Raw genomic sequence first — 16,706 nt, forward strand, 5'->3', positions numbered from 1 at the left:
TGATCGAGTTATTGTCTGGTGCCTACAGCAGCATAGACATCAGCTGACTCCAACAGCCTGAGCTGGAGCTCTCCGGTGTCACCCACTCAGATGTCACATGCTCTTGTCCAGATGTCATGTCTGTGGCTTCACGTGTTCCTTCCAGGGGAGGGTGGGGCAGGACCATGGAGCTGCTGCCTCATGGTGTCATCACCATGTCTGTTCCTCAGCTTATCAGCTGACCTTGGTGTCTGGCTGGCTGCCTGGTGGTGGCTGTCCCCCTGTGCCCTCATAAGGAATGTGTGTGCTCCCCACACTGATGGCCTTCTGATAACATTATATTCTGGGTGCTCATAATCAGCTCTCCAAGGACTGTGGCTTTCTGCTGCACCTTCCTGAAGTCCCTGATCACACTATACCCTACCCTTAGTCCCACCACTCTAACACGCTAACCCTCCCAACCAGCACAAGGGGACGTGGGTACGGTGGTGCAGGTGAATGGGGCTGTAAGCAGTAGGAAGGGGGCTGCTCTGAGAGGGTGCTGTGAAACCACACACGCACACACACACACACGTGCACACACAAAGTCTACCGTGCCCAGCTCCCCCAGATTTCCAGGCATCTTTGGGCCAATCAATGGGTTGCAGCCTGGGGATGTCCCTGGTGGTCCAGTGGTTAAGAATCCGCTTTCCAGTGCAGGGGATGCGGGTTCTATCCCTGGTTGGGGAACTAAGAGCCCACATTCTGAGGGGGAACTAAGCCCGCATGCCACAACTACTGAGCCTGCGCACTCTGGAGCCCACACGCCACAACTAGAGAGCCCGCATGCCGCAACTGGAGAAGCCCATGCACCGCAACTAGGACCCAATGTAGCCAAATAAATAAATATTTAAACAACAAACAAACAAAAAAACCCAATGGGTTGCAGCCTGGCTGGGCAGAATCCCAAGGCAGGATAGGCCATGGCAGGTGGAAGGAGTCACACTTGAGCCCCAGGGACCTTCCCAGCCCTGCCTGGCTGTCTATGAAGTCTGAAAGAGGCTTAAAGCGAGTACTTGGTGGCTCCCTTTCCCTCTCAGCCCTTATACATGCCAGGCCCTCTGTAAGGACGGCCTGCCCCTTGCCTTCTCTGCACGCTGAATGCCTTCTCATCCTTGGAAGATTCCCCTCAAGTGTTCCCTTCTGGACAGAATTTGTCATTCTCTCCACTGGGAGCATGTTGGTCCTCCCTCTATAGGGGCGCTTACCACATGGTTGAACCCAAAGCCTATTGACTCCCCTGCTAGACTTGAGTCCCTGGGCACCTTGGCTTCCCCAGGGCCTGGCATGGAGGTGGCATAGGGCTGAATAAATGGAAGGTGCTTGCAGGTAGGAGTGAAGGAGTGAATAAATGAATGGATGGATGAATGAATAGATGGATGGATTCCTGGTAGGTTCAGGGGATGGAGGTCAGCTTGTCAAGAAACTGTGCTTCTCCGGCTCTGTCCTCTAGAACAGTCTTCCTTTCTTTTCTTTTTTAATTTAATTTACTTTTTGGCTGCGTTGTGTCTTTGTGGCTGCATGCGGGCTTTCTCTAGTTGCAGTGAGCGGGCGCTACTCTTCGTTGCGGTGCGCGGGTTTCTCATTGCAGTGGCTTCTCTTGTTGCGGAGCACAGGCTCTAGGCACACAGGCTTCAGTAGTGGGGGCTCGCAAGCTTAGTTGCTCTGCGGCATGTGACACCTTCCTACACCAGGGCTCGAACCCGTGTCCCCTGCGTTGGCAGGCGGACTCTTAACCACTGCGCCACCAGTGAAGTGCCCAGTCTCCTCTTCTAAGAGTCCCACTTTCTCCCATAAACTGGGACCCCTGCAGGATAGATACAGAGAATTCTTCTGAGTCCCTCTTTTTCCCTTAGCTCTAGGCTTAGCATTTTAAGGGGTCAGATGAGGCAGGAGTGGCTAAAATGTACTGAGTTCCTACTATGGGCTCAACACCACGCTAGACATTTTTACAGATGTGGCCTTGTTTAATGAAAACAGCACCACAGTTTTGTGAAATAGGCTCTATTATCCATTTTACAGCTAAGAAAACAGGCTCAGGGAAGCTAAGTGAATTGCCTAAGGTCACACAACTTACGTCTAGCAAAGGATGGGATTTGAACTTAAAACCCAATCAAGTAGCCAGGGCTGGATGTGCTGGAGATGGAATGACACCAGGGAAACAGAGGCAGGGATGGTGGGCAGCAGGCCCAGCCCCGCTCTGGAGACAGGGGCTGAGTTCTAGTCCTACCTTGGCCTCTCCTATTGGGAGACCGTGGGTGAAACTTTGTCCCTCTCCAAGCCTCAGCGTCCAGGTATGGATTTGATGCCCCTTGGAGGTCTCTTCCAAGTGAATGTTGCAGAAATCGAGCTGGATGTGAAGAGCTCCTGGCCCTTCCTGCAGGACACTCCCTTACTCTCCCTGCCAGCTAGTGGCCAAAGGGCAGGGCCACCTATTAGGTAATGGTTAACTGGACCCGACACCCCATCTATAAGGAGCCACACCAGCTGGCCAAGACTCTACAGGATGCAGTGCGTGAAGGTGCTTGGAGGGGTGCTGGGGGCCGCTGCCCTCTTGGGGCTGGGGATCATCCTGGGCCACTTTGCCATCCCCAAGGGGACTGACCTGCCAGCCCCCAGTGCCTCAGCCTCCCAGGACCTGGACCTGGAGATCCTTGAGGCTGTCGTGGGACAGCTCGATGCCAACAGGATCCGGGAGAACCTTAGGTGAGAGGCCTGCCCAGGTGCCCCTCTTGTTTGCCAGAGGCTCCTCCCTGACCCTGGGCCCACCCTGCAGAGAACTCTCCAAGGAGCCGCACCTGGCCACCAGCCCCCAGGATGAGGCGCTGGTGCAGCTGCTACTGCGGCGCTGGCAGGACCCGGAGTCGGGCCTGGACTCAGCCGGGACCTCTGAGTACGAAGTGCTGCTGTCCTTCCCCAGCCAGAAGCAGCCCAACCGTGTGGATGTTGGTGAGGTCCTGCTCTGGCCTGGGGAGGCCTGTGGGCCGGGGGAGCTGCCGGCCCAGCCCGGACACTGCCCTCTCTCCACAGTGGGTCCTGCTGGGGGCATCTTCTTCTCCTCCCAACGAAGTGAAGAGAACCTGACTGGGGAGCAGGGGGACCCCAATGTGGTACCACCATATGCTGCCTATGCTCCCCCCGGAACCCCTCAGGTGGGCCTGGGACACCCCCTCCCCACTGCCATGGCCCAGCTCCCGCTGGCTTCTACCCCAGCTGCTCCCATCCTGACCCACGGGCAGTTGAAGAAAAGTGCCTCAACTGGGGCTCAGCCCCACCCAGAATTTACTTGCTTCCACACTCCACTACGACTCCTTTTGCCCATCACTTAGTCATTCAACAAACACTAATGGGCCCTGCTCAAAGCCAGGCCTGATACAGGGTACCTGGACACAGAGCAAACCAGGTGTGACTTTGTCTTGGGGAGCTTATAAGCTCTAGGCGAGGTTGGGGGACAGAATCTAAATCCTTCAACCTGCCACTCAGCCTTTCCCCTTCTTTCCTGGGCCTGGCTCTAAGGGTCACCTTCTCTGGGGAACAGGGCCTCCTCATCTATGCTAACCGGGGCTCGGAAGAAGACTTCATGGAGCTATACCAACAGGGCATCAAACTCCAAGATAGCATCGTCCTGACCCGCTATGGGGGTGTAGGGCGCAGGGCTAAGGTAAGCAGCAGCCCCCAGTGGACAGGAGGATGTGTGGGGAAGGGGATGGAGCAGGGCTGAGGGGTAGGCCAAGCCCTGGGCTCGGGGGCAGTAGAGGGTGAAGGATTCCTTCCACCCACCAATGGCCTGCTTTGGCACTCTGCCCAGACAGGCTCTAGCCCATTGATTGGCCCAAAGAACACTTAGGTGCTGTGTGACCTTGGATATCTCCCCTAACCTCCCTGAGCCTTGGGAAATAAAGGAATTGGGCACATTTTTCAGCTTTGGTATATTCTGGAAGTCTAAGTCCTGTGACATAGTTCTTCTGAACATTCGACTTAAATCCCTCCTGTTGTTCCTTCCTCCACAACTTGCTTCTTTTCAACAGAAATTTTTTTTTTTTTTTTTTGCCGTACACGGGCCTCTCACTGTTGCGGCCTCTCACGTTGCAGAGCACAGGCTCCGGACGCGCAGGCTCAGCGGCCATGGCTCACGGGCCCAGCCGCTCCGCGGCATGTGGGATCTTCCCGGACCAGGGCACGAACCCATGTCCCCCGCATCGGCAGGCGGACTCTCAACCACTGCGCCACCAGGGAAGCCCTCAACACAAAATTTTGACTGAGGGTTACATGTTTGTGTTTTCTTAAATGTTTACTTATTTATTTTAAATATAAAAAGGTATAGAGTGGGAGCAGGGACTAGGGAGTTAGTCTTTAGTGGGTCCAGAGTTTCAAATCTGCAAAATGAAGAGAGTTCTGGAGGTGAATGGAGGTGATGGTAGCACAGTAATAGGAATATACTTAATGCCACTTTAAAATGGTTAAGATAGTAAATTTAAAATGGTTTAAAATGGTTTAAAATGGTTAAGATAGTAAAATGGTTTAAAATGGTTAAGATAGTAAATGCTTTAAAATGGTTAAGATAGTAAATTTCATGTTATGTGTACTTTATCACAATTTAAAAAGAAGTAAAATAAATAAATAAATAAAAGAAGTGCCCATGATAAGAGCTGGGGGTAAAAAAATGGAAAGAAAAGAGAAGAAAGGTGAACAGGCGTGGTGGAATTATACAGATTATGACACTTCCAGTTTAAAAATAAAAAGTATAGAGTGAAAAAGTTTTCTCATAATGCCATCCTCCAAAAAGGTAGCTTGTTTGTTTGTTTATGGGATATGTATCCAGAGTTTCTTTGGGAAGAAGAACATATGAAGATATATTCTTACTTCCTTCTCCTTTTATATAAAGGTAGCATAAATATACTGTTCTGAGCTATGCTTTTTTCACCTTAATACGTCCTGGAGATCATTCTCAATTGGTGCATAAACTCTGTCCTTGATCTTTTTTTTTTTTTAATGTACTGTTTTGTTTTTACTGTCCTAAAATATATGTAACATACATTTTACCAGTTTACCAGGTTAACCATTTTTAAAATGTACAATGCAATGGCATTAAGGATATTCACAATATTGTGCAACCATCATTACTAACCATTTCCAGAATGCTTTCATGGTTCCAGATGAAACTGTACCCATTAAACACTAACTCCCCCATTCTCCCTCTGCAGCCCCTGGTAACCTCTATTTGACTTTCTGTCTCCATGAATTTGCCTCATCTAGGTACCTCACATAAGAGGAATCATGTGATATTTGTCCTTTTGTGTCTGGCTTATTTCACTTAGCATAATGTTTTCAAAGTTCATTGATGTATCAGAAGTTCACTCCTTTTTAAGAATCAGTAATATTCCTTTGCACGTTATATACTAGGTTTTCCTTATCCATTCATCAGTGATGGACGGTTGGGCTGTTTCCACCTTTTGGCTACTATGAACAGTGTTTATATGAACATGGGTTTAGGAGCACATCCTCCTTCTTTTACACAGCTGCATAGTACTCCACTGTAGGGCACCTCCGTCTATTTAATGACCCCATTGATGAGCCGTTGCCTAGGCTCAACAGTCTTTTGCTGCCTCAGGCGGCACTGCAACAAATGACTTGCGTTAAATATCATCTTGCCGGTGGGAAGACAGATCTGTCCTGGCTTCCACAGTGAGGGAGGGAGGAAGAGGAACAAGATGTGCCCCCTTCTCGCCCCTCCCCTAAACACAGCCTCCTCTACCTTCTGCAGGCTGTGAATGCTGCCAAGTATGGGGTGGCTGGGGTGCTGGTGTACACGGACCCTGCAGATATCAACGACGGGAAAAGCTTGCCGAACGAGACCTTCCCGCACTCCTGGGGCCTTCCTCCCTCGGGGGTGGAGCGAGGCTCCTACTTTGAGTATTTTGGGGACCCCCTGACTCCTTACCTTCCAGCCAACCCCTCCTCCTTCCGCCTGGACTCTGAAAATGCCTCCGGATTTCCCCCAATCCCCACTCAGCCCATTGGCTTCAAGGATGCAGAAGTCCTTCTCTGGTGAGCTTTTGCCCTGGGGTCTCCTTCCCACTCTCCAGTGGCCCCCAAACTTCAACCCCCGCACCCACATTTGCTCTGATGGGCCTCCCCCTCCTCCCCAGCAACCTGCAGGGAGCCTCAGCCCCGGCTGCCTGGCAGGGAGCCCTGGGCTGTGACTACAAGCTGGGGCCCGGCTTCCGTTCTGATGGTATCTTCCCAGCAGCCAGGTGAGATGGGGCCCCCTCCTCCCCCAACGCTCCCCTTCTCTTCCCTTGTTATGCTTCCTTGACCCTGGTTTCCTCAGTGCTCACTTCAAGGCCTGGCCTTTCCCTTTCTCCTGTCTCCCAACCCCTCCCTGATTCCAGAGTATCTGTCTTGTCTTTGGGGAAGCCTGTGAAACAGCTGCGTGCCTCACAAGGCCCTGTGGGGTCCCCCCCACCTCACCTTGGACCTCCATTCTCCAGCCGCCCCCTCTCTTGAACACACCCAGCTCCTTCCCACATCAGGGCCTCCGCACTTGCTGTTCCTGCTGATGGGAACATCCTTCCCCACGCTCTGTCATTCCTGGCCTGCACTAACCTCCCCACCTGCCACCAGGTACCTTGTCGGTGTCCTCCCAAGCCCCTTCACTGCCTGCAGTTGTTCACTTCCTTGGGGTCTGCCTCCCTCGGGAGAGGGAGGCCCCACGAGGGTGGGGTCCATGTCTGTCTCAGTCATCGCCCAGAGCCTGGTACGCTGCTGGCATACACTAGGTATCCAATAAGTGAGTGAGTACAAAGGAGAATTGGAATCAGAAGAGCTGGGCTCTAGCCTCGCTCTCTCTCCTGGTGTTTCCAGGCAAGTGATCTTGCCAGGTCCCTTTCCTGCTCTGGGCCTCAGTTTCTCCTACTTTGGTGGAGGGGAAGACTCCTAACACCCCTACGCTCCCCCAGCCAGGTGAACGTGAGTGTCTACAACCGCCTGGAGCTGCGGAACTCCTCCAACGTCCTGGGGATCATCCGCGGGGCCGTGGAGCCTGGTGAGCGCCGCCTCACTGTTCCCTGCGCCCCCAGGACCCGGCCCTGCTCTGAGCGCCCCTGACCACGCCCCCTCTGCCCAGCCTGGCTGCCCCACCCACCCTCGCTCCTCCACTTGGGCGTCTGACTCTGCTCCTCCTGCCAGACCGCTATGTGCTGTATGGAAACCACCGGGACAGCTGGGTTCACGGGGCCGTGGACCCCAGCAGTGGCACTGCTGTCCTCCTGGAGCTCTCCCGCGTCCTGGGGACTCTGCTGAAGAAGGGTGAGCGGATCCTGCTCCCCTGGTCCAGGGACTCTCTCCCCAGGAGGTCGCCTCCTGCTCAGTCCTCCCCGAGCTTTTGGGCGTCCTGTCCCCCCTCCTCTCTCTCATTCTCCAGTCCCCACTTGGGCGAAGCTTGAGGGCCCTGGGGGCAGACATGCATGGACACCAGCCTGGCCTCGCTCGAGTAGCCCAGGGTGGTGCAGGGAACTTGTGCAATACCTTCTGAGGGTTTCCTGGGCCCCTCCAATGAAGCGAGGCCAGATGTGGCCTCGAGCGAGGCAGTGCCCAGGCTCTGCCCTCAGGGAGTCTCAGCCCAGTTGAGGCAGGGGTGACGGACAATCGTCAACTCAACAAATATGTCCCCCGTGGCTACTATGTGCCAGGCCAGTTCTAGGCACTGGACATCCCCCAGTGAACACCAGAGTTCATGCTGTAATGACAACTGTGAAACGTGCTATAAGGAAAAATACCTACCAGGCTTTCCAGATGCAAGCCAGAGCGCAGGGAGGCGGCAGTTCTGGGAGCGGTAGGGGTGGAGATCCAGGTGGAGGGCACAGCATGTGGGAAGGAGCAGCTGGACCAGGTGGCAGAGCTGGATATTTCCTAAAAATAAGGACATTTTCTTTCATAACCACAGTGCAATGCTCAGAATCAGGAAATTAACAATTTTGCCAATTGTTCTGAAAACTTTTGTTTTGTTTTTAAATGGGCAAAGTACTTTATTTATTTTATTTTACTTTTTTGGCTGCATTGGGTCTTCGTTGCTGCGCACGGGCTTTCTCTAGTTGCCGTGAGTGAGGGCTACTCTTTGTTGCGGTCCGTGGGCTTCTCATTGCAGTGGCTTCTCTTGTTGCGGAGCAAGGGCTCTAGGTGACGGGCTTCAGTAATTGTGGCACATGGGCTCGCGGACTCTAGAGAGCAGGCTCAGTAGTTGTGACGCATGGGCTTAGTCGCTCCAAGGCATGTGGGATCTTCCCGGACCAGGGCTCGAACCCATGTCCCCTGCATTGGCAGGCGGATTCTTAACCACTGTGCCACCAGGGAAGCCCCTGTTCCAATAACTTTTAGAGCAAAAGAAATTTCTCGTCCAAGAACCAATCCAGGATCACACGTTGCACATGTAGTAGTTGCATGGGTCATTTGTAATAGTTTCTTAGCTGTTCTTTCTTTCATGATTCTGATATTTCATTTGTTGACTGTCCCTAAATTTGGGTTTGTCTGATTAGATTCATCTTATGCATTTTTGGCAGAAAAAAATGAGAATTTTTCATTGCAAGCATGTAATCATTTTATACTTAAAAAATTTTTAGGGCTTCCTTGGTGGCACAGTGGTTAAGAATCTGCCTGCCGGGCTTCCCTGGTGGCGCAGTGGTTGAGAGTCCGCCTGCTGATGCAGGGGACACGGGTTCGTGCCCTGGTCTGGGAATATCCCACATGCCGCGGAGCGGCTGGGCCCGTGAGCCATGGCCGCTGAGCCTGCGCGTCCGGAGCCTGTGCTCTGCAACGGGAGAGGCCACAACAGTGAGAGGCCTGCGAACCCCCCCAAAAAAAAAAAAAAAGAATCTGCCTGCCAATGCAGGGGACACAGGTTGGAGCCCTGGTCCGGGAAGATCCCCGGGCCGCGGAGCAACTAAGCCCGTGTGCCACAACTACTGAGCCTGTGCTCTAGAGCCCGCGAGCCACAACGACTGAAGCCCACGCACCTATAGCCCGTGCTCTGCAACAAGAGAAGTCACTGCAATGAGAAGCCTGCTCACTGCAGCAAAAAGTAGCCCCTGCTCGCTGCAACTAGAGAAACCCCGCGCGCAGCAATGAAGACCCAACACAGTCAAAAATAAATAAATAAAATAAAATAAATTTTTAAAAATTTTATTTATTTGGCTGCACCGGGTCTTAGTTGTGGCACGCAGTATCTTTTAGTTGCGGCATGCGGGATCTAGTTCCCTGACCAGGTATCGAACCCAGGCCCCCTGCCTTGGGAGCACGGAGTCTTAACCACTGGGCCACCAGGGAAGTCCCTATACTTAAAAATTTTGGTTTAAAACAAAAAGATGAGGAATGATCAAAGGGGACTGAGTTGCATCCAGAGACGGGAGCACAGCCAGGAGCCCATAGCGCCGTGGAGGGGGAGGGGGAATCTGAAGGCGGTGAGGGGGTCAAGCAAGGACCTCGGAGGCTTCCGGGAGGTGGCTGAGGCCTGTGGCAAGAGCAGCGAGGGCACAGAGACTGGAGATGGAAGCCAGGCTGCGGGAGGCTATGAGAAGCAATGTGGGACATTGGTTAAGCCCCTGGATTCTGGAGCCGGACCTTGGATTTGAACCCTGGCTCTGCTGCCTACCAGCTGTGTAATCCTGGCAAGTCATTAAACTTCTCTATGGCTCAGTTTCCTCAATGGAGAGAGTCATAGTCTGTCCCTCACGACGTGTTGTAAGGATTGGCTCAATGTGGATAACGCTCTAAGGAGAATGTGAATGTATCATCGCCAAGTGAAGATGATTAGGGGAGAGTTTTGCATAGGATGCATGGAGGAGAGAGTTGGGGGACCTCTAATCAGCATAGCCAGAGAGAAGAGGGGGATAGGGCATTCTGGCAGAAGGGACCACCTGATGGAGGGAGATCGGTGTTGGCGTCAATGTTGGGGGCTGTCACAGAAGCGGAGGGGCGCTGGTAAAAGGAGGATGGAGCCTCAGGGAAGGCTTGGCCAGGGAGGTGCCAGGACCTACCTCCAGTCGCCTGTGCCCGGCCCGTTCCAGCCCTCCCTCCTCTCCACATCCCTAACTTTCCCCCTAAGCCACCCCAGGATCCGAGGAATCTTGCCCTCCAGCCCTTTATCCCCCTCCCCAGGCACCTGGCGTCCCCGAAGATCCATCGTGTTTGCGAGCTGGGGGGCAGAGGAGTTTGGGCTCATCGGCTCCACAGAGTTCACGGAGGTGAGCGAGCCCCGCAGCTCGCCGCTCGAGGGGGTTTCCGGGGCAGGGCAGCGCGGGGCTGACGGAGTCCCACCCACCTGCAGGAGTCCTTCAGCAAGCTGCAGGAGCGCGCCGTAGCCTACATCAACGTGGACATCTCGGTGTTTGGTATGAGGGGCGGCTGGGCTTACTCGGGGAGGAGGGAAACGAAAGGGCTGGGCCCGAATAGAGTCTTTCTCGGATCCCCTCACAGCCAATGCCACCCTGAGGGCGCAGGGGACGCCCCCGGTCCAAAGCGTCATCTTCTCTGCAACCAAACAGGTGGAAATGGGAGGGGCTGGGAGCTGGGCTGGGAGGAGGGCGGGCGGGGCGGGGCTACACCGGGTAGGCGGGGCTGGAGCTGGTACTTATTAGAAGGGCTGGGGGTGGGACTGAGGCTGCGGGGTGGGCCTTGTAGGACCCGCAGGACTGTGCGTGGGCTCGGGTGGGCAGAGCGGAGGACCAGCCTGGTCGTGGGGCCTGGGGAGGGGCCAGCCCCGAGACTAGATCCCCCTCCGCTCAGATCCGCGCACCAGGCCCCAGCAGTCTCAGCATCTATGACAACTGGATCCGATATTCCAACCGTAGCAGCCCGGTGTACGGCCTGGTCCCCAGGTGAGCCCAGGGCCGGGCTGGGGACTCCGGGCTGGTGAGCTGGCCCAGCGCCCTGCAGCCTAACCATCTTCCTGACCGCAGCCTGGGCACTCTGGGTGCGAGCAGCGACTACGCACCCTTCATTCACTTCCTGGGCATCTCCTCCATGGACATCGCCTACACCTATGACCGGGTAAGCGGACACCCCTCCGTCCCCCATCCCGGTTCCTTGCTCCACCAGCCCCCTCCTCTCCTTCGGGCCGCTCCAGTGCAAACTGAACCCAGCTCCCTCACTCATTAGCTGTGCTACCTCAGCCAAGTTTCTTTACCTCTCTTGAGCATGTTCACCCTCATCTATGTTATTTTATCAAATTTAAGATACAGCTGAGTATAAGATGCACTGTTATGATAGGCACTATTCAGGAGGGAAAAAAGCACTGTCAAGTAGTTGCAGGATGACACTGACTGTAAGAAGCATCCTGATTCCAGAGATCTTAAAATGTTTATCTCAGAATAGATTAAATAACAGTATAAACCAAGGGTGGTCTGAGGGTAAAGTGAGATAAGGGATGCAAAGTGCCCAACCTGTCTGTTTGATGCTCCAAAAGGCCCTTTCACCCCTCCATGGCTACACCACTCTTGAGTGGTGGAGTTGGGATTTGAATCCTCTTGTCTGACTGCAAACCCCAGGTTCTTCTCCTTCATGTGAAACGGGAAACTGGCACCTGACCCAGCTTTGCCACTTATTAGCTGTGTGATGTCAGGAAGGTTACTTAACCTCTCTGAGCCTGCTTCCACCTCTGTAAAGTAGGAATCCTAGAACCTTCCTCACAGATGTGGTGACAATCGAATTGAAATAATGTCTCTACATTGTACACTTCCTTCCACTTCCCATCCCAAGCTTGTCACCTCTGGGTCTTGTTCCCCCAGAGCAAGACCTCAGCCCGGATCTACCCTACCTACCACACAGCCTTTGACACCTTTGATTACGTGGACAAGTTTGTGGACCCTGGTGAGAACGAGGGCAAGGGGCATCCTGAGGCTGGAGGAGGATGGGCTGAAGACTGAGCCCTGGCCTTGTTGCGCTTCCTGCAAGGTTTCAGCAGCCATCAGGCCGTGGCCCAGACCGTGGGCAGTGTGCTTCTCCGGCTCAGTGACAGCCTCTTCCTGCCTCTCAATGTCAGTGACTACAGCGAGACCCTCCGCAGCCTCCTGCAGGCTGCCCAGCAGGACCTTGGTGGCCTGTTGGAGCAGCACAACATCAGCCTGGGTACGGAGCCCCCCCAACACTGAGGCATGGGGAGCCCTGCACCCCCAGGGCTAAGAGGCTGGCTGTTCCCCACAGGACCTCTGGTGACCGCAGTGGAGAAGTTTGAGGAGGCAGCCACGGTGTTGGGCCAACACATATCAGCACTGCAGAAGGGCACCCCCGAGTGAGCAAGGGCTGCAAGCAGGTGTCTGGGAGGGCGGCATCCGGGGCAGGACGCAGGCTGGCAGCTGGGCTGCTGGCTGTAGGGTGATCAGAGGGCCCTGTCGCCTCCAGCCCCCTGCAGGTGCGGATGCTCAATGACCAGCTGATGCTCTTGGAACGGACTTTCCTGAATTCGCGAGCCTTCCCAGAGGAACGCTACTACAGGTGAACCTATCCTGAAGCTCTTCGAGGTGCAGTGAGGCTGGAGGGACGAAAATGTCAGTTTTGCTGGCCTTTAGAGCACAACCCAGTCCCTTGAGACAGTTGGGGAGTCAGGCTTAAAGGATGGGAGGCAAATCGGTGAAGGTCACCCTGGGACTGGAACCTGCATCTCTTCCCACCACCAGTGGAGAGGGGCTTTTGTGCCTAGCTGTATACAGGAGCTGTTCCGGGCTGAAGCTCCCCTCTCTCCTGGCCCCTGAATGGCCCTATCCTCCCCCATTTCTCCTGTCAGCCATGTGCTCTGGGCACCCCGCACCGGCTCTGTACCCACGTTCCCGGGCCTGTCCAATGCCTGCTCCAAGGCCATGAACACAGGTCCCGGATCTGCAGCCTGGGCGGAGGTGCAGAGGCAGCTCAGCATCCTGGTGGTGGCCCTGGAGGGCGCAGCAGCCACCCTGAGGCCTGTGGCTGACCTCTGACCCTAGCCCTCATTCTTCAGCTCCCATCCCCACCCTTTATCCTAACCCTCTCCCACTCCAGTTTTCTTTGAGTGTGTCCCCGTCTCTCCTGATGCTAGGAAAGGGCACAACCACAGGACCCTCAAACTTCTGAGGCAACAGCTCAGGGCCCCACCAGTGCGGACACTTGAAGGGAGTGACAAGCCCCAGATGAAACTTTCCCTCTTCCTGGCTCTTGGTTGGCAGAGGGTGAACAGGAGATAGGGATGGTGGGGATGGCAAAACCACCAGCTGCTCTTGGTGGTGGGTGGGTTAGGATGGGACGCATAATGGCAACCTTAGATGTCAACTCAGAGACCACCAGAGCTACTCCTCAGTGACCAGCAGGGAAACTGAGGCCCAGGGTGGATAGGGCATTGCCCAATTTGGGTTCCGCTCCCCCCACACCCCTAGCATGTCTCAACTCCTCCCTGCCCTCCCCAAATAAATTGAGCCTAGCTGCTGTCCTTGCAAGACAAGTTCCTTTCACTTATTTATTTATTTTTAGACTTATTTTATTTATTTATATTTGGCTGCGTTGGGTCTTCGTTGCTGTGCGCAGGCTTTCTCTGGTTGCAGTGAGTGGGGCTACTCTTCACTGCGGTGCACGGGCTTCTCATTGCCGGGGCTTCTCTTGCTGCGGAGCATGGGCTCTAGGCGCGCAGGCTTCAGTAGTTGTGGCGCACGGGATTAGTTGCTCCGCGGCATGTGGGATCTTCCCTCACCAGGGCTCGAATCCGTGTCCCCTGCGTTGGCAGGTGGATTCTTAACCGCTGCGCCACCAGGGATGCCCAACGAGTTCCTTTTACTGTGTGGGAATCATGAAAAAAACCCTGAGCGCTTCAGCCCCACTCCTGGGGCTCTGGGAGACTGCACAGCCCTCCTCATGCCGCAGACTTGGGTGTGTCTACAGCCTCATCTTCCTCCTCTGCCGTGACCACCTCTTCCAGGGTGCGCCCTCCAAGCTTGTTCCCCACCAGTACTTGGCAGGTCCCGGCAGGTGGCAGCCCCTCCTCAGTGTAGTGACCCCTCAGGAACACAACTCTCTCCTGTCCATCTAAGGGCAGTCCATGGGCCTGGCACAGGTCCCGTGCCTCCTTGGGCCCATCCAGGGCCAGTAGGTGGACCATGAAGCCCAGGGGCAAGGTCTGGCCTTTGGGGGTGCTCAGGGCACGAGCGAGGCGGGCCAGGGCTCCCCGGCGGGCACGGCCCACATGGCACTGCACGGCGCAGCTCTGCAGGTAGGGCAGGGTCCGGAGCAGGCGGAACAGGCGTGCAGTGTTGCCTTCGCGGAAGGCAGAGTCGACTGCCAGGGCAGTGCGCAGAGCTGGGCAGGAACGCAGGGCAGTGGGCAGCTTCAGAATCTCGTGAAGGGCCTCCACCGAGCCTGTGAGGGCGGGAAGCCCGAATGAGGACGCTGATTCCTTCTGGAGCAGGCCCACCTCCCGTGCCATCCCCTTAGGTCTCCCCCTATCTCCCCTCCCACCTGCTCGGGTCTTCAGCCACGCCACCTCCGCCACCTCCTTCAGGCCCTCCTCGGAGCTCATCACCCTACCTCACTCCCCACCCCACCCCCACCTCCCAGTCTGGCCACGCCCCTCCCCCAGGCCAAGCCCACCCTCTCTCTCCCTTTCCCCCTTGGCCCCTTCCTAAGCCACATCAGAATTTGTTGCCAGAGGTTCGAGAACCCCTTCAAATAGTCTGGGTCCTCATAATAAAGTGAGGCAGTGTCTACAGAGGAAGGAAACAGGCCCAGATAATTTAATGACTTGCCTCAGACTGCCTTAGAGTTTGTACGTAGTAGAACTTGACCCAACCAAATCTTGAGTTTTCTGACTTCCAACCCAGCCCTTTCTCCACTGCCGTAGCTGCCCCAAGATTTGGGAGTTGCTTCTGCCACATCCTCCTCTGTCCGCCTGGTGAGGCAATTATTTTTTCAAATTCTGCCTCTGCTCCCCTTCCAAGAATCACGACACTGGAAACTTGGGTCACTTTTTGTAAACTGAGGCTTCTGACCCATTAGTGGTTGTGAAGTCAACAGCATTTTATTACAATTAAAAAGAATTTATTAAAATGCACCATCCATCCATAGAAAAGATCTAGTCTTGAACCTTCTGTTTCAGATACGTTTGTTAGCATATGTGTTCTTGGCTGCTTTGTAACACTGACTGAACTGGAGGTTTAAAAAAAAGGTTGAAAACCACTATCTAGGGCTTCCCTGGTGGCGCAGCGGTTGGGAGTCCGCCTGCCGATGCAGGGGACACAGGTTCGTGCCCCGGTCCAGGAAGATCCCACATGCCGCGGAGCGGCTGGGCCCGTGAGCCATGGCCGCTGAGCCTGCGCATCCGGAGCCTGTGCTCCGCAACGGGAGAGGCCACAACAGTGAGAGGCCCGCGTACCGCAAAAACAAAAACAAAAACAAACAAACAAAAAAAACACTATCTAGGTCAACTGTCCCATTCTAACCCCATCCCCTCCACTTTTGCAACGAGAAAACTGAGACCCAAAGATGGGAAGAGACAGGCCAGAAGGTTCAAGTAGGAGCTCGGTACATCTTGTGCATTGGCTGAGACACACATTTAGGAGGCAGGGATGGAGAGGGAGCTTCTGGTGAGGTTTTAAAGCTTCTCCTTCCTTTCCCGGCCTCCACTGTCCTCACGGAGGGCCGCCTGCCCCTTGTTCTATCGTGGGGACCCCGACTCACCTAGGTTATAGAGCAGAAAGAGGCCCTGGAAGGTGGCCTGCCGGGGGTAGGGCCCGGCGCCCAGCGCATAGCAGCGCCGCAGAGAACCAAAGCCCTCCTGCACCTGGGCCTGCAGCAACATCGGGTCCGCTGGCCCGTGCGCTGTGCTGGGTCCGAGCCGCGCCACCACTGCCAGCAGCACTGACAGCGCCGCTTCCAGCACCAACGCCGCCTCGACGTCGCCCGCGCCCTGCAGGGCCAGGTCCAGCCGCACGGCGCGCAAACGGTCCGCCACGAAGCTGGCTACCTCTGCGCGGGACGCGTCGGTGCGCTCCACCACCTCGCTGGCCAGGTAGCGCACGGTGGCCAGCAGCACGGACGGCGGACGCAGCTGACTCGGTGGGGGCCGGATCTTCCCGGCGGCCGGCCTGCTGTACTCCTTCACTGCGCGCTGCGGGTCGGCTCGGGGCCTGTGCCCGCGACACCCCGGCGCCACCTCGAAGCGGTGCAGGCGGCGCTCCTTTTCGCGCTGGGCGCGCTCAGCGGCCGGACACATGTCCACGCACGTGCCCACGGGCAGCTCGTAGCCGGGCATGGGTGGGCTGGGGGGGAAGGATGGGCGCGCAGCATCCCGTGCACAGGTGCGGCTACTCGCCCCATCCTGCGGGAGAGCACGCCAAGGCCGGCGGAGGCTCAGGGGAGGCGGGGCGGGGCCGACCCCGACGGGCCCGCCTCCCCGCCCTGGTCTAAGCATCCCCGCCGTTCGTTTGGCTCCGCCGTTTTCTCACCGAGTCCTGTGGCTTCCCACAGATCTTCGAGCAGGCCTCCCGAGATGCTCTGCGTTGTAGTTCAGGGTCAACACTGTTCCTCACGCTCAGGCCCAGCTAAAGCCCGCCCATCATGCACCTCGGCGGTCTGGGCCACTCCCATGATGCTCCGGTTTGTAGTCCCTTCCGCAACCAATCACTTTGTAGGAGAGGCGGGGCAGGAGTGGGGCCACGCCTTCCCAGGCTCCTGCCCTCTGA

At 55.6% G+C, this 16,706-nt stretch overlaps 2 protein-coding genes across 3 annotated transcripts; one reads left to right on the forward strand and one right to left on the reverse strand.

Annotated features, from left to right (window-relative positions):
- Positions 1–2,524: 2,524 nt before the first annotated feature.
- Positions 2,525–13,182, forward strand: NAALADL1 (N-acetylated alpha-linked acidic dipeptidase like 1). The gene is made up of 18 exons (XM_060157610.1): positions 2,525–2,724; positions 2,795–2,967; positions 3,049–3,170; positions 3,557–3,679; positions 5,783–6,066; positions 6,168–6,272; positions 6,978–7,063; positions 7,207–7,326; positions 10,171–10,256; positions 10,340–10,403; positions 10,489–10,556; positions 10,798–10,889; positions 10,971–11,061; positions 11,799–11,880; positions 11,965–12,138; positions 12,214–12,301; positions 12,412–12,504; positions 12,794–13,182. The coding sequence occupies exons 1-18, from the start codon at positions 2,525–2,527 to the stop codon at positions 12,978–12,980; spliced, it is 2,238 nt and encodes a 745-aa protein (XP_060013593.1). The 3' UTR covers positions 12,981–13,182.
- A 490-nt stretch (positions 13,183–13,672) lies between these two features.
- Positions 13,673–16,572, reverse strand: SAC3D1 (SAC3 domain containing 1). Of its 2 annotated transcripts, XM_060158756.1 has the most exons (3): positions 16,470–16,566; positions 15,703–16,283; positions 13,673–14,385 (listed from the first exon to the last, which is right to left on the reverse strand). In XM_060158756.1, the coding sequence occupies exons 2-3, from the start codon at positions 16,274–16,276 to the stop codon at positions 13,883–13,885; spliced, it is 1,077 nt and encodes a 358-aa protein (XP_060014739.1). In that variant the 5' UTR covers positions 16,277–16,283; positions 16,470–16,566; the 3' UTR covers positions 13,673–13,882. The 2 variants fall into 2 exon arrangements, with proteins under 2 accessions (XP_060014739.1, XP_060014738.1); XM_060158755.1 differs by having other exon boundaries at positions 15,703–16,572.
- Positions 16,573–16,706: the final 134 nt, after the last annotated feature.

The sequence above is a fragment of the Lagenorhynchus albirostris genome, chromosome 9 (genome assembly GCF_949774975.1).
Source record: "Lagenorhynchus albirostris chromosome 9, mLagAlb1.1, whole genome shotgun sequence".
Lineage (NCBI taxonomy): Eukaryota > Metazoa > Chordata > Mammalia > Artiodactyla > Delphinidae > Lagenorhynchus > Lagenorhynchus albirostris.

Coding starts and splice junctions, on each gene's coding strand:
- NAALADL1 (XM_060157610.1), top strand. CDS start 2,525: ATGCAGTGCGTGAAGGTGCTTGGAGGGGTGCTGGGGGCCGCTGCCCTC. Junction 2,725..2,794: donor AGGATCCGGGAGAACCTTAG/GTGAGAGGCCTG, acceptor CCCACCCTGCAG/AGAACTCTCCAAGGAGCCGC. Junction 10,257..10,339: donor GCTCCACAGAGTTCACGGAG/GTGAGCGAGCCC, acceptor ACCCACCTGCAG/GAGTCCTTCAGCAAGCTGCA.
- SAC3D1 (XM_060158755.1), bottom strand. CDS start 16,435: ATGCTTAGACCAGGGCGGGGAGGCGGGCCCGTCGGGGTCGGCCCCGCC. Junction 14,386..15,702: donor CTTTCTGCTCTATAACCTAG/GTGAGTCGGGGT, acceptor CCGCCCTCACAG/GCTCGGTGGAGGCCCTTCAC.